This window comes from Podarcis bocagei, assembly GCF_964188305.1.
Source record: "Podarcis bocagei genome assembly, chromosome: 12".
NCBI lineage: Eukaryota > Metazoa > Chordata > Lepidosauria > Squamata > Lacertidae > Podarcis > Podarcis bocagei.
In genome coordinates this window covers 11,386,930-11,400,257 of record NC_138137.1, presented here as the reverse complement: position 1 = coordinate 11,400,257, position 13,328 = coordinate 11,386,930, and the positions used below count along the sequence as shown (strand labels likewise).

Genomic DNA, 13,328 nt, shown 5'->3' with positions numbered 1-13,328 from the left:
TCCAAGCTTGAGAGGAGAGCTGGGGTGTGTATTCCTCATGCTGTGCTTCTCAAGGTGCTCACAGCCCCTCAGAAGCACAGCACAGCTGCGCTGGCAACATTCTGCCACCTCGGCAGCTTCAACTCACAGAGGGAGACTGTTAGAATTCCTGCTCCATGGTTGCATTCATGGGATTGTTGTCTGTCACATGACGGTATGTGTTTTGACTCCACAGAGTGGGAAGTGACGGAGATGGGATGTTTGTGTTACTGTGTTCCATGAAGTGGGACTGTTGTCCTTTGTTCTTTTCTCTTTGCTGTCTGATGCTAGAGAGAGAGGGAGCCATGTTGCAGTGCTCCGTGTGTGTTTGTATGTAAATAAAGTAGATTAGCCAAAATGCTGAGTTGCTGAGGTCTGTCACGCAAGCTGCAAAGACTCTGCGGATCCCTAAGTGTGCCCATGTCGGTTGGCATCAGTCGCTGTGATGTTCAGGCAGAAGCAAACTTTTGAAGCTCCCGAACGATCGACCAGGAGGGAGAGAACATGCCAGTCGGGCATGTGTCTCTGCCAGGGTCCTACTTGAGCGTAGGCCGAGCTCCTGACAGAGACATAGGCTTGTTCTTTTGGCATATCCTGCTTATCAAGATGGACTGGTGTGGGACACTCACAGTGGGAAAGAAACTCTCGATCATACAAACAAAACAAAACAAAACTCAAGCCGAAGAAACAACTACAGCACTTTCCCAAACTTGGGTCTCCAGCTGTTTTTGGACTACAATTCCCATCATCCCTAACTAGCAGGACCAGTGATCAAGGATGATGGGAACTGTAGTCCAAAAACAGATGGCGACCTAAGTTTGGGAAACTCTGAGCCACAGTTATCTAGCATCGCTGAGGTAAACAAGAAAGTTGGAAGTTCTTCGCTTACCCCGTCCACAACGACATAAGCGCGATCATGAATTCCATTAAGTGTTGAATACAGCGGTTCTTCAGTACAGTTTCTTGGTAGCTTAGTTCTGTATAATACATAACCAACGTACTTGAAGAAGAAAGTGGGGAGAAAGCCGTGAGAAGAAAGTGTTACTTCTGAAAGGTCAGAATCAGATTACAAATACCTCTAACTTAAACATCTCCATGTATTTCATGCAAGGGCTTCAAGAATTCAAGCTTAAAAATCAAAATAGATACATTAGCTACTGAAGGTTCAATTATTTTGGTTAAGATTAGGTGAGTCATAAAAAGGTAAAGGTACCCCTGCCCGTGCGGCAGACTCTAGGGTTGTGTGCCCATCGCACTCAAGAGGTCGGGAGCCAGCGCTGTCTGCAGACACTTCCGGGTCACGTGGCCAGCATGACATCGCTGCTCTGGCGAGCCAGAGCCGCACACGGAAACGCCGTTTACCTTCCCGCTAGTAAGCGGTCCCTATTTATCTATTTGCACCCGGGAGTGCTTTCGAACTGCTAGGTTGGCAGGCACTGGGACCGAACAATGGGAGCACACCCCGCCGCGGGGATTCGAACCGCCGACCTTTCGATCGGCAAGTCCTAGGCGCTGAGGCTTTTACCCACAGCGCCACCCGCGTCCCTAGGTGAGTCATACTCGCTTTCAAAGTTTGTATTAGTGCTTACCTAACTGTTAGGTAACTGTTGGGGGGGGGGTGACAATCACACACAATGTGCAAAATGCTAACTCAAAACTCTTTCACGACCAACTTTTACCTGCTTCACTTGAACAAATGTCAAAGGGTAGGTGCTTTTAATTGGTCCCGATGGTGAAAGGTCCTTCAGAAGATCCCTTACGGTCCCCACCTATAATAATAATAAATTTTTATTTATATCCTGCCTTCCCCAGTCAAAGCTGGGCTCAGAGAGGCAATACAGCAAAATACATAACATTGTGGGGTTGGTTTTTATTAAAAAAAATAATTGTCAAAAATAGAACTATTAACACTGCCATCTATTAACACTGCGTGGGAGAGGTGAAATAATAATAATAATAATAATAATAATAATAATAATAATAATAATAATAATAAATTTTATTTATATCCCGCCCTCCCCAGCCGAAGCCGGGCTCAGGGCGGCTAACAGCAATCAAATAATCCAACAATCAAATAATCCAACATTCTAAAAACATTTCATTATAAAAATTAATTAAAATCAAATTAATGGCAACCGTTAAGCAAAATTCTGTGCAGGTTGCCAGAGGAGGGAGTCAGGCTGTGCCCTGACCAAAGGCCTGGTGGAACAACTCTGTCTTGCAGGCCCTGCGGAAAGATGTCAAGTCCCGCAGGGCCCTAGTCTCTTGTGACAGAGCGTTCCACCAGATTGGAGCCACAGCCGAAAAAGCCCTGGCTCTAGTTGAGGCCAGCCTAACCTCTCTGTGGCCCGGGACCTCCAAGATGTTTTTATTTGAAGACCGTAGGTTCCTCTGTGGGGCATACCAGGAGAGGCGGTCCCGTAGGTACGAGGGTCCTAGGCCGTTTAGGGCTTTAAAGGTTAAAACCAGCACCTTAAACCTGATCCTGTACTCCACCGGGAGCCAGTGCAGCTGGTATAGTACCGGATGAATGTGATCTCACAGCGAAGACCCCGTAAGGAGTCTCGCTGCAGCATTCTGCACCCGCTGGAGTTTCTGGGTCAGTCTCAAGGGCAGCCCCACGTAGAGCGAGTTACAATAATCCAGTCTGGAGGTGACCGTCGCGTGGATCACAGTGGCTAGGTCAGGGCGAGAAAGGTAAGCCATTTGCTTATTGCTGCTGTCCTCATTTTGTTCTCACACAGATTCAATGCAACTGCCTATCACCAGCCAGTTCTATCCCACATTAATATGGCAACTATGCGTATGGTGAGAAAGTCTGCTTATCATAAAAGCACCCCAAATTTTACGATCAACTTTATAGCCACCCTCATAGCATAGGTGTACTTTCTTATGGTTCCACAATCTTGATGACATGCTTCCTTCCAAGAACCGGATTTCCCAGAAATTGCTCCACCTAATGGAACATTCGGCAGTATTCCTCAACTATACGTTGCAAATTTCACCATAAGGAACAGCTTAAATGAATTTCCTCAGCTTCAGTCACAAAGCTACAAATACCCATTTCTGAGCTCAAAATCAAACCCCCAACTTAGAGGTGTGCTTCCCCAACCCCACATCACATTTACAAAATTGCTGAGGAAGTTTTTAATGTTTGATGTTTTTCTGTGTTTGGCGTTTTAATTTGTTGGAAGCCACCCAGTCAGATGGGTGACATACAAATACTAATTTATTATTATTATATTATAAATGGGTATTTTAGCCTTTTGCAAAAATTGTCCTTAATAAACACAAGGCGGAAGCGCCCGCCCTAGGCATATTAATCTACTATACAATATACAATATCCACCTACCTTTTTCAGCGGAACTTCTCCATAGGCAAACTTGGGGGTCGAGGGAGGAATAGGGCCCTGTGGTATTGTCTTGTACTAAAACAGGAAAAGCAATTAAGATTAAAAAAAGCAAGTTTTGTGATTTAAAGAACCAACTGCCTCATTCCACAGGCACATTGCATCATGTCATTGAAGAGACACTGCTTTGAAGCCACTGCACAAATGCTCCTGGGGCTTGTTTGGTTTGTGGTGTTGGTGATTTGAATTTCTCACCAGTTTCTGCTTCTGGCACAGTTAAATGGTTGGGGCACAATCCTTTGGGAAGTCTGCTCACCTTCCCCGGGGGGGGGGGGGGTGTTGCGGCCGGGCACCCGGGTCCTCACAGTGTTCTGGCTAGGGGGTGGAGTGGTGATGCCCCCCTCGCGCTGAGCCCCAGCTGCGTCATGCCCCCCAATGGCCAATCAGTACTGGCAGGGGGCGTGACTGCGGGAGATTTAAACTGCGGCACAGCTGAGGGGCTTCCCTCTTTCGCCTCCTCGCCGGATCTTTTTGCCTGTTTGCTTTGCGGTTTTCCTCTGCTTCGCTTGGTTTCTAGTTTTCTTTAGGACTCAGAAGGATTTGCTTTTGTTCACTGCGGCCGATCTGCCCTGCTCAGCGTCGTGGGAAAAGTCAAATCGCTGGGAAGCAGCGTTCCCTCAGCTGAGAAGCGGAGGTCGCCCACATGCAGTTTTTCAGAAGCACAACTGGCTTCTGTCCTGCACAACTCTGTGGCGTTCGTACGGAGCCCTCGGTCGTCTCACGGACTATTGACCCGTACACCACTAATCCGCTGCCACCAACCAGGTCCACCCCAGTCAATCACTTAGTCTCAGTCAGGTTCTTAACAAAGAAGAGTGTAGTTTATTGCAAACACAAATAAACTTTAACTGCATTCAAAACGTTGTTACTCTTTACCCTCTTAGTCTTGTTTTATTCTGTCTCTAACTCTTCTACCTCCCCTCACACAAGAACCAACTGCAATAGCTGTCTCTTCATTTCCAACTGTCTGCCAACTGCTTTCCCAACTGCCTTTTCCCAACTGACCAACCAACCAAACTCCAACCAGCTACCCACTCAAAACCTCAGGCTAAGCCTTTTTATAAACAGGTAGACTCCACCTCTGGCTTTTCTATTGGTCTACCTATTAACCCTTTTTCTCCCCCTGTACATTTTCAAAACAATGGGCAAACGCCACAAACTCCACTGAAATAAATGGGAACACTGCAAAAGAACTCTCCCCCAGTAAACTGTGTTTATTGTCTGTATGAGCCTCAGGCAGTGACACTTGCTCTACGTGGCATTAAAAACTACGTGGATTAGATAACATACGGCTTCTCAGTACGGTCTTCTTGCACACTAAGCCACAAAGGAGTAGGTAAAGTTATGGACTGTGGGCTGTATTGAGTTTTGGTACTCAACCCAGTCCACACAAAATCCCAAACAGAAGGGGGATGTTGGCCATTAGACTATGTTCCATCTATACATCTCCCTGATCTTATGGGCTGGTTGTTAAGACCCCACCTGTGGGGATGAATGCCAAGCAAGATGGTTGTCCTTGAAAACCCAACCCCAAAACTATAAAACCGACAACAGATGAAAAGCATTGTGAAGAGATACATGGACTGTACGCTAATGAAGATCTGGGCAGCTACAAATCAAACGGAAAACAATTACAGAGGGGGAATTATTAGGTGTTTATATGCACAGATGGAGGGAAAGGAAAGTTTTATTTCAGAAATAATAATTAATGAACTACTGTGGATTAAAAAATGGAGGAGTGATCCTCACTCGATAATACTGGAAATGTTAACTAAGGTACGAGCAGGAATTAACAAACAGACAGCTGATGGATAAGGACAAAAGAAAAAAAAAGGAATGTGAAGTAAAGATAACTATGAAATATAAGCAGCAATAAGGGTTAATTATGCGCACATCTAAGAAGGGGTGGGGAGTTGTTTTTTGAAAAAGTTGCATTAAATTTGCTCAATTTGTTATGGATTTGCGGGAAATTTGGAAAACCAATAAAAATTAATTGGTAAAATTAGACTATGTTCCAAGGGCTCTACTTTGCTTAACTCTCAGATGCGTAATCAAATCTGGGAATTCCTGCTCCACTGAATCTGGACGCCACAGAGCTCAAAAACATCAAGCAGAAGCCATCATTTTCAGTCCTTGTGACACAATGGAAGCCAAGGCTAATGCAGGAATAGATACTTTGGTGATGCTTTGGGAGAAACTCACCATGGCAATGACTTCCCTAATAGCAAAGTACTTCTCCGTGAGATCTCCGGCTTCACTCAGCGGGGCGTCGTAATCATAGCTAGTAGGCTGTGCTGCATAAGGCATGTTGGCTCCTGCAGGGAGGAAAATGAACACAGGAGGAAGTATAATAATAATGTTATTATTATCTATATGCTGCCCATCTGATTGGGCTGCCCCAGCCACTCTGGGCGGCTCCCAACAATACATTTGCTCTTCTCAAAACTATCCCAAAGCAGGCTTGTTTTTCTCAAGCCCAAACATCTGTATTGCCTAATAAAACAGATGTGCAGATTTAGGGACATCAGCTGCATTCCTACATTTCCAAGGTGGCGCATATGCACCGCTGTCTTGTCTTCCAACAGTGGACGCTGCTGGCTTTTCCAGTATGGAAAGGCTAAACTATGACCCAAGTATAGTGGTGCCCCGCAAGACGAATGCCTCGCAAGACGAAAAACTCGCTAGACGAAAGGGTTTTGCGTTTTTTGAGCTGCTTCGCAAGACAAATTTCCCTATGGGCTTGCTTCGCAAGACGAAACGTCTTGCGAGTTTGTTTCCTTTTTCTTAAAGCCGCTAAGCCGTTAATAGCTGCTAAGCCGCTAAGCCGTTAATAGCCACTAAGCCGCTAATAGCCGTGCTTCGCAAGACCGCAAGACGGAGAGACTCGCGGAACAGATTAATTTCGTCTTGCGAGGCACCACTGTATTCAGAGGCTGAATGTAAATCTGAAGGACCTCTTTCTCCCAAGCCACTATCATAAATTAAGCTGGCAATAAATACAGCCGTCTAACTTGTCTGGCTATTCCTCTGTTTTATCTGACCCATACTGTATTACTGAAAGTAGGCCGTGAGGCTATGATGACTCACTATATGGTAAGACCTCCTTCTACCACTTTAGCATATAATGTTTCCTTGCTCCCTCTGTTTCAAGGAAGGAAGAAAAGTAGGTCCCATTTTGCCTTCCTTGAATCCTTTTTCCTTTATTTCAAAGATTAAAAAATAATCCAGTACTTGAGATAACCCAAAACAGCTTAATAAAATAAAAACCAGCTATTGTTATTATAAAAAAATAAGTACTCGCACACACACAACACACACGTCTTACCATTCCAATAACCAAAATTAGTTCCTCCTATAAACATATACCTGAAAAGAGAGGCAAATGGGCAGTCAAAGATGCTGTACTAAAAACCTAAGCTCTCATTTAAATAGATGTTGATGAACTTACATGTTAACATTCGCTCCATGTGCCAGAATTTCACTAAGAGTCTTAGCTACATGTGATGATGATATAACGGAATGACGGTGGCCCCAATGATCTAACCAGCCAGTGTAGAACTCAGAATTGACCTGAAAGAAGAAATAAAACAATGGAAGAAGTTTTGCATTTAAGGGAAATTATATAGCTCATGCAATAAAAAGCAGCTAACAAAATCTATCCGGCTCTTATTTAATTTTTAAAAAATTACATTGCATTGTAGAATGAAAATTTAAAAAAAAAAATTAAAAAGACATCTAAGCAGCAGAGTGTCAGTGATAAAAGCTATTTTTTTTTTACCATGTTCAAGCTACTCAACAGAAAGAGAAGCTTTTGTACGTTTTCCACATCAACATCTTTGAGCGAACCCAACCCATGGTACATAAAATAGATTCTGCCAATGTAGGTATAAAGTTCATGTTAGAATCATAGAATTGTAGAGATGGAAGGGACCCCACGGGTCATCTAGTCCAGCCCCTGCAATTCATAAATCCCAACAAAAGCATCCATGACAAATGACCATCAATCTCTGCTTAAAGGCCTCCAAGGAAGGAGAGTTCACAACCTCCGGAGGGAGTCTGTTCCACAGTCACGCAGCTCTTACTGTCAGAAAGTTCTTCCTGATGTCAGAATCTCTTTTCTTGGAACTTGAAACCATTGGTTCGAATCCTACCCTCCAGAGCAGGAGAAAACAAAAACCTGCTCCATCTTCCATGTGACAGTCCTTCAGATATTTGAAGGTGGCTATCATCTTCTCTTGGTTTCCTCTTTTCCAGGCTAAACATACCCAGATCCTTCAACCATTCCTCATAAGGCTTGGTTTCCAGACCCCTCATCATCTTGGTCGTCCTCCTCTGCACCTGTTCCGGCTTGTCAGCATCCTTCTTTAATTGTGGCACCCAGAACTGGACACAGTATACCAGGTGTGGTCTGACCAAGGCAGAATAGAGTACAGTGGTACCTCGGGTTAAGTACTTAATTCGTTCTGGAGGTCCATTCTTAACCTGAAACTGTTCTTAACCTGAAGCACCACTTTAGCTAATGGGGCCTCCCACTGCGATTTCTGTTCTCATCCTGAAGCAAAGTTCTTAACCTGATGTATTATTTCTGGGTTAGTGGAGTCTGTAACCTGAAGTGTCTGTAACCCAAGGTACCACTGTATTTGTACTGTGGTACCTCGGGTTAAGAACTTAATTCATTCTGGAGGTCCGTTCTTAACCTGAAACTGTTCTTAACCTGAGGTACCACTTTAGCTAATGGGGCCTCCCACTGCCACTGTGCCGCAGCACGATTTCTGTTCTCACCCTGAAGCAAAGTTCTTAACCCGAGGTACTATTTCTGGGTTAGTGGAGTCTGTAACCTGAAGCGTATGTAACCTGAAGTGTATGTAACCAGAAGTACCACTGTATACTATTCCCTTGATCTGGACACTATACTTCTGTTGATGCAGCCGAGAATAGCATTAGCTTCTTTTGCTGCTGCATCACACTGTTGACTCATGTTAAGCTTGTGGTCTACTAAGACCCCTAGATCCTTTTCATGTGTATACTGCTAGCACAAGCGCAAAATGCTTTTAGATAGGGTGATACTAAAGATTATTAAGCTTCCTTCACATTTCTTCCACAACTGCTGTGCCTTTTCTTACATTGTTGGCTGCCGTGCACACTGAGGTGCCCACCGCCGGCACAATGTGCCATGTTACCACTAGCGGTAATGAGCAAAGAAAACTTGCTAATATTAAAGATCTGACCAATGACCATATGAAGAGGATGTGTTTGTGCTTGAGGCATAGCCTGTGGTTTGGCTCATATTTATCACCACTATTTATCAGTCGTTTCCTGCCTTTCTTACAAGACCAAAGGGGAAAGGAAGGGGTAGTGAGATTGTCAGGGAACTGACATGGGAGCTAGAGGCGGAGGGAAGGCTCTCAAATGATGCTGGAGAAGGGCCCAGCAGGGAGAGAAGCAGCTCAGCAGATGGGGAAGCAAATCAGCGCAACACCAGGGATAAAGGGGGGCAGATGGGGGAATCGGCGAGAGGGCTCCAGGACTCTTCGCCGGACACCAGCGGGGAGAGCACGGGTCCTCCGCTACCCACACCCTTCCTGCGCAGAAGACCTCCGCGCAGGGAGAGTAGGAGGAGACATGCCATCAAACAACTTTTATGCTGGAAAAGGTTTAAGAGACGCCCACTGATGGATTCTGCTAGCGACTGAGGCAGCCACAAAGTGAAGGGCTGTCCAGACAGAAAGGTTTAACCAGGCAACACAGCCAGGAGTGGCGGTAACTTACGCACGAGCAACCCCACACTCATTACAGAGATGTACGCAGATCAGGATCAACTGGTCTGTGACAGGATGATTGACATGGGTTTCTAGTTCCCAGTGGTTTAAAATAGCAATAGCAAAATAGTGCTCTGCCTCCTCTATATCAAGCTGTTAGACTCTCTGACCTGTATTTCTTCAGATGTATATTTCTACTAGCCAATGCAGGCAACACTAACTTTATTTATTTATTTATTTATTTATTTATTTATTTATTTATTTGTTTACAGAAAAGATCAACATAAAACCCACACTATATATAATCAAAATAAACAATCCAGTAACACCCCAAAAAAGAGCCACATTATAAAAGGGCATAGGGTGTCAATCAGATCAACCAAAGGCCTGGTTAAAAAGTAAAATTTTTGCCTGGCACCTAAAGATGTATAATGATGGCACCAGGCGAACTTCCCTGGGAGGACATTCCACAGATGGGGAGCCACTGCAGAGAAGGCCCGTTCTCGTGTTGCCACCTTTAAGACCTCTCAAGGAGGAGGCACACGAAGAAGGGCCTCTGAAGATGATCTGAGGGTCCAGGGAGGTTCATATGGAAGAGCCAGTCCTTGAACTTTATGTCTCATAGGGTGTCGTATATAACGGATGCCCCACCCCACTCAAATCACCATTCTGCATCAGCACCAACCTCCTGACCATTACTTTGCATTTCACTTGAGATTGTGAACCTTGGTGCTACAGTAAACGAGAAAGTAGATTCCCGAAGTCTGAAAACTCGTCCACACCTATATATTGCTTTATCCAAACCAGGGTTTCCCAAACTTGGGTCTCCAGCTGTTTTTGGACTACAGTTCCCATCATCCCTGACCACTGGTCCTGCTAGCTAGGGATGATGGGAGTTGCAGTCCCAAAACAGCTGGAGATCGAAGTTTGGGAAACCCTGACCCAAACAAGAGCAGCCTAAGCACAGAACTGTGTTTGACTTAGGGTCACCTAGTGATCTTCATGGCTAAGCAAGCATTTGAACCCGGTTTCCCCTGGTCCAAGTCACATACTCCATTGGCTCTAGATGGCCATCTGAAGCCGTCATCCCTGTTGATCCCAAACTCTGACAACGGCCACTCCTTTCCACCCTGCATATGTCTGCAGTATCTCACTGGACCGCGCAGAATCTGAATATTAGTCGGCTCTTTCTTTTGACAAGAGTTGGACTTTGATGTCGTGAGATGAAGGGAATCAACTTCTGATCGCTGCTTGCCGCTTCATCCGTTTCCATAGGTGATTCCCCCCCACCCACCAAGCAAGCCCCTGCTTTCTCAGACTACAGCGGTACCTCGGGTTACGTACTTAATTCGTTCTGGAGGTCTGTTCTTAACCTGAAACTGTTCCTAACCTGAAGCATCACTTTAGCTAATGGGGCCTCCCGCTGCCACCGTACCTCTGGAGCACGATTTCTGTTCTCATCCTGAAGCAAAGTTCTTAACCCGAGGTACTGTTTCTGGGTTAGTGGAGTCTGTAACCTGAAGCGTATGTAACCCGAAGCGTATGTAACCCCAGGTACCACTGTACTTGAACCAGTTACCCAATTGCCCAACATCTGGACAAAAGGGACCCAAGATTACGTCAAGATGAAGATACAAAGGAATCCCATGCATTAAGCTTTGTGTTTGTTTGTTTGTTTGTTTGTTTGTTTGTTTGTAGTGCAGTTCTTCCTCATCCACCATAAACTTTCCCCATCTACATATGTTGAACTCCCTCAGTTTATTATCCCTGCTGCCTTGTATTTTGTCCGTAAGAAGTTCTTTGGGGGCATTTAAAAGAATAACGAAACACATAAATATGCCTATGTATCTGGTATACCCTACAGTACTTCAGTTCAACCCATTACTAATAACAACTTACTACAACCGCCTTTGTATTGTTATGCACTCATATCAGCAGTATTGTATGAACATAAGGGGAAAAGGCGAAATCATACCAAGGGGCCATTAGGTTCAGCGTGTCTCTGATTTAAGAACGATGCTGTGACATTAGCACCTACAAAGAAATGAAGAAAAAAGGGTGTCAAAACTGATTCCTATGCTCTGCCGTTTCTCTGCTACTACAGGCCTCATCTGTAATACACCCGGCAGCTGGCCCTGTTTAAATGGAAAAGCGTGCCTTTCTTAATGCAGAACCAGTGCTATTTTTCTAGAAAAAGAGGTGCCAGAACTCACCATTAATGTCTGCCTTGCTCTCTTACAATAGCAATGGCGCCCACTTGAGAAGTGCCAGAACTCAGTTCTGGCAAGTTCCGGCTGGGAAAAAAGCCCTGTGCTACACAAAGTCACATGTGCTATCAATAAAAAAGCATTTTGCATTCCACACTCACTGGAGAATTGCAAAAGGGAAACTAGAGTCCATCAATTATGACAGGAAACTTTCCAAAGAAAACTATGGACAGAATCTAGGTGCAAGGAGAATGAGAGGGGAGCCTGGCTATAACTACATAAAGCAAATTAAAGAAGAAGAGAAGGCTGGGAATATGTTAACCTAAAAAGAAACTTGCACAATTGAACACAACAGAGACATATTTGAGGTGACTTGTTGAACAGAACACAAAAAGCACACTCATTCATAACAGGGGCATACATTTGGGTATCTAGCCATAGGTTTATCAAGCATGGGACCTAAACAACCCTCACAAGGTTAAGCTCAATGCAAAGAAACCCACCCCAGAATTACATCATAGGATTATACTGGTGAAAGGCGTACTATAATAATTTAACTCTACATACTACGCTTTTCAAAATTCCCCAGTGTCAGCCCCTGTCTCTAGAGAAAACCCAAACAGCAGGACCAGAATATCTTGCCAAAGTTGATAAACTGAATAAATAAAAGGGGTCAGGGGTCAGAGATATAAAAAATATTTAGGAAAAGCAATCCTAAAATGGAGGCTCCATGATGGAGAAACCACCATACCTGCTGGATTAAATAATAATAATAATAATAATAATAATAATAATAATAATAATAATAATAATGTGCACTGATTCAAATGTGTGCAGGTGTGGACTACTTTGGTCGAATTTCAATGAAGGAAAAGCAGACGAACATCTAAATGGTACTCAAATGTGCTTTCCCCCAATATTTTCCTGATAGAAATACCACTCTTTTGGAGAAGTAGGTTTGTTGTGTACGAGTTCCCCATCGACTATAACTGCACGATCTAAATTTTCAGCACACCAGTAACTGAATCCCACTAGCCTCAGTAACTTCTTATGTTTCTATAATAATGAAAAAATATATATTTGCCCAAATCTTTGCATCTTTACTTGGGAATAAATTCCACCATACAGTACTTGCGAGTAAATTTCCCACAAGCTTGCTTCCAGTTAGTTGCGCTGCTCAAGACAACCAACCTGGTCCAAAATCCACAGTGGAATAAAGGCCCTGAAGAGCCCCACATCTCAATAAAAACTTGCTTGCGCCATCTGTGGTGAACAGCACCACTTCATCCCCCAGGTGCTGACGGAAAAGGCTCTGCAGGTAACGAAGGTAATCAAAATCGCAGGCGAAGTAGCTCCCATATTCATTTTCAACCTAAACCAAACATACACATAAAATTAGTAAGGAAAAACAGCTGACAACCGTCAACTAGCATGGAAGTTAACCGATAAATAGAAATATTATAATGTGTAGAAAAACAAGAGAAGTTCAAATAATCATACAAAAAACAACAACAACTAAAATAAGATCATATTTCCACAATTAAAAACCTCTCCTGCAGATCTTTTTGGGAATTCTGGGGGAACATTTTTCCAAAGTAGCAGTCTTTATTATGATGTCCCCAAGACATGCTAACTGCTTTAAATACCCTCTTTTCATAGGAAACAAAAAATATTGACTTAAATCCATGCGAGCAGCTTAAAATACTATTCAATAACATTGCTTTTTAATACTAATTTATAGTGATCTCCTTATCAGACTTCTGCCTTGCAAGCAGTTTGTGCCACTCACATAATAGTGGACCCAGGAAGATGTCTATCAGTAGCAATTATATCTGGAGTAATTTTCAGTATGATCTATTTTCTTAAAATCCTGTATTGAATTATCAAAGCTGCTGCCGTATTTGACTATGATACATAATACTGCATTGCATTAA

At 43.8% G+C, this 13,328-nt stretch overlaps 1 protein-coding gene across 2 annotated transcripts in view; it reads right to left on the bottom strand.

Moving 5' to 3' along the window:
* The window catches only part of GLB1 (galactosidase beta 1), a 44,255-nt gene that overhangs the window by 9,285 nt on the left and 21,642 nt on the right, over positions 1–13,328 (bottom strand). For both annotated transcript variants that reach the window (XM_081164602.1, XM_081164601.1), the window contains 8 exons: positions 12,586–12,766; positions 11,163–11,221; positions 6,877–6,998; positions 6,754–6,794; positions 5,631–5,743; positions 3,372–3,446; positions 1,698–1,787; positions 908–1,018 (listed from right to left, as the gene is read on the bottom strand). In XM_081164602.1, the coding sequence (XP_081020728.1) occupies positions 908–1,018; positions 1,698–1,787; positions 3,372–3,446; positions 5,631–5,743; positions 6,754–6,794; positions 6,877–6,998; positions 11,163–11,221; positions 12,586–12,766 (792 nt within the window). The remainder of the gene's footprint in view (positions 1–907; positions 1,019–1,697; positions 1,788–3,371; positions 3,447–5,630; positions 5,744–6,753; positions 6,795–6,876; positions 6,999–11,162; positions 11,222–12,585; positions 12,767–13,328) is intronic.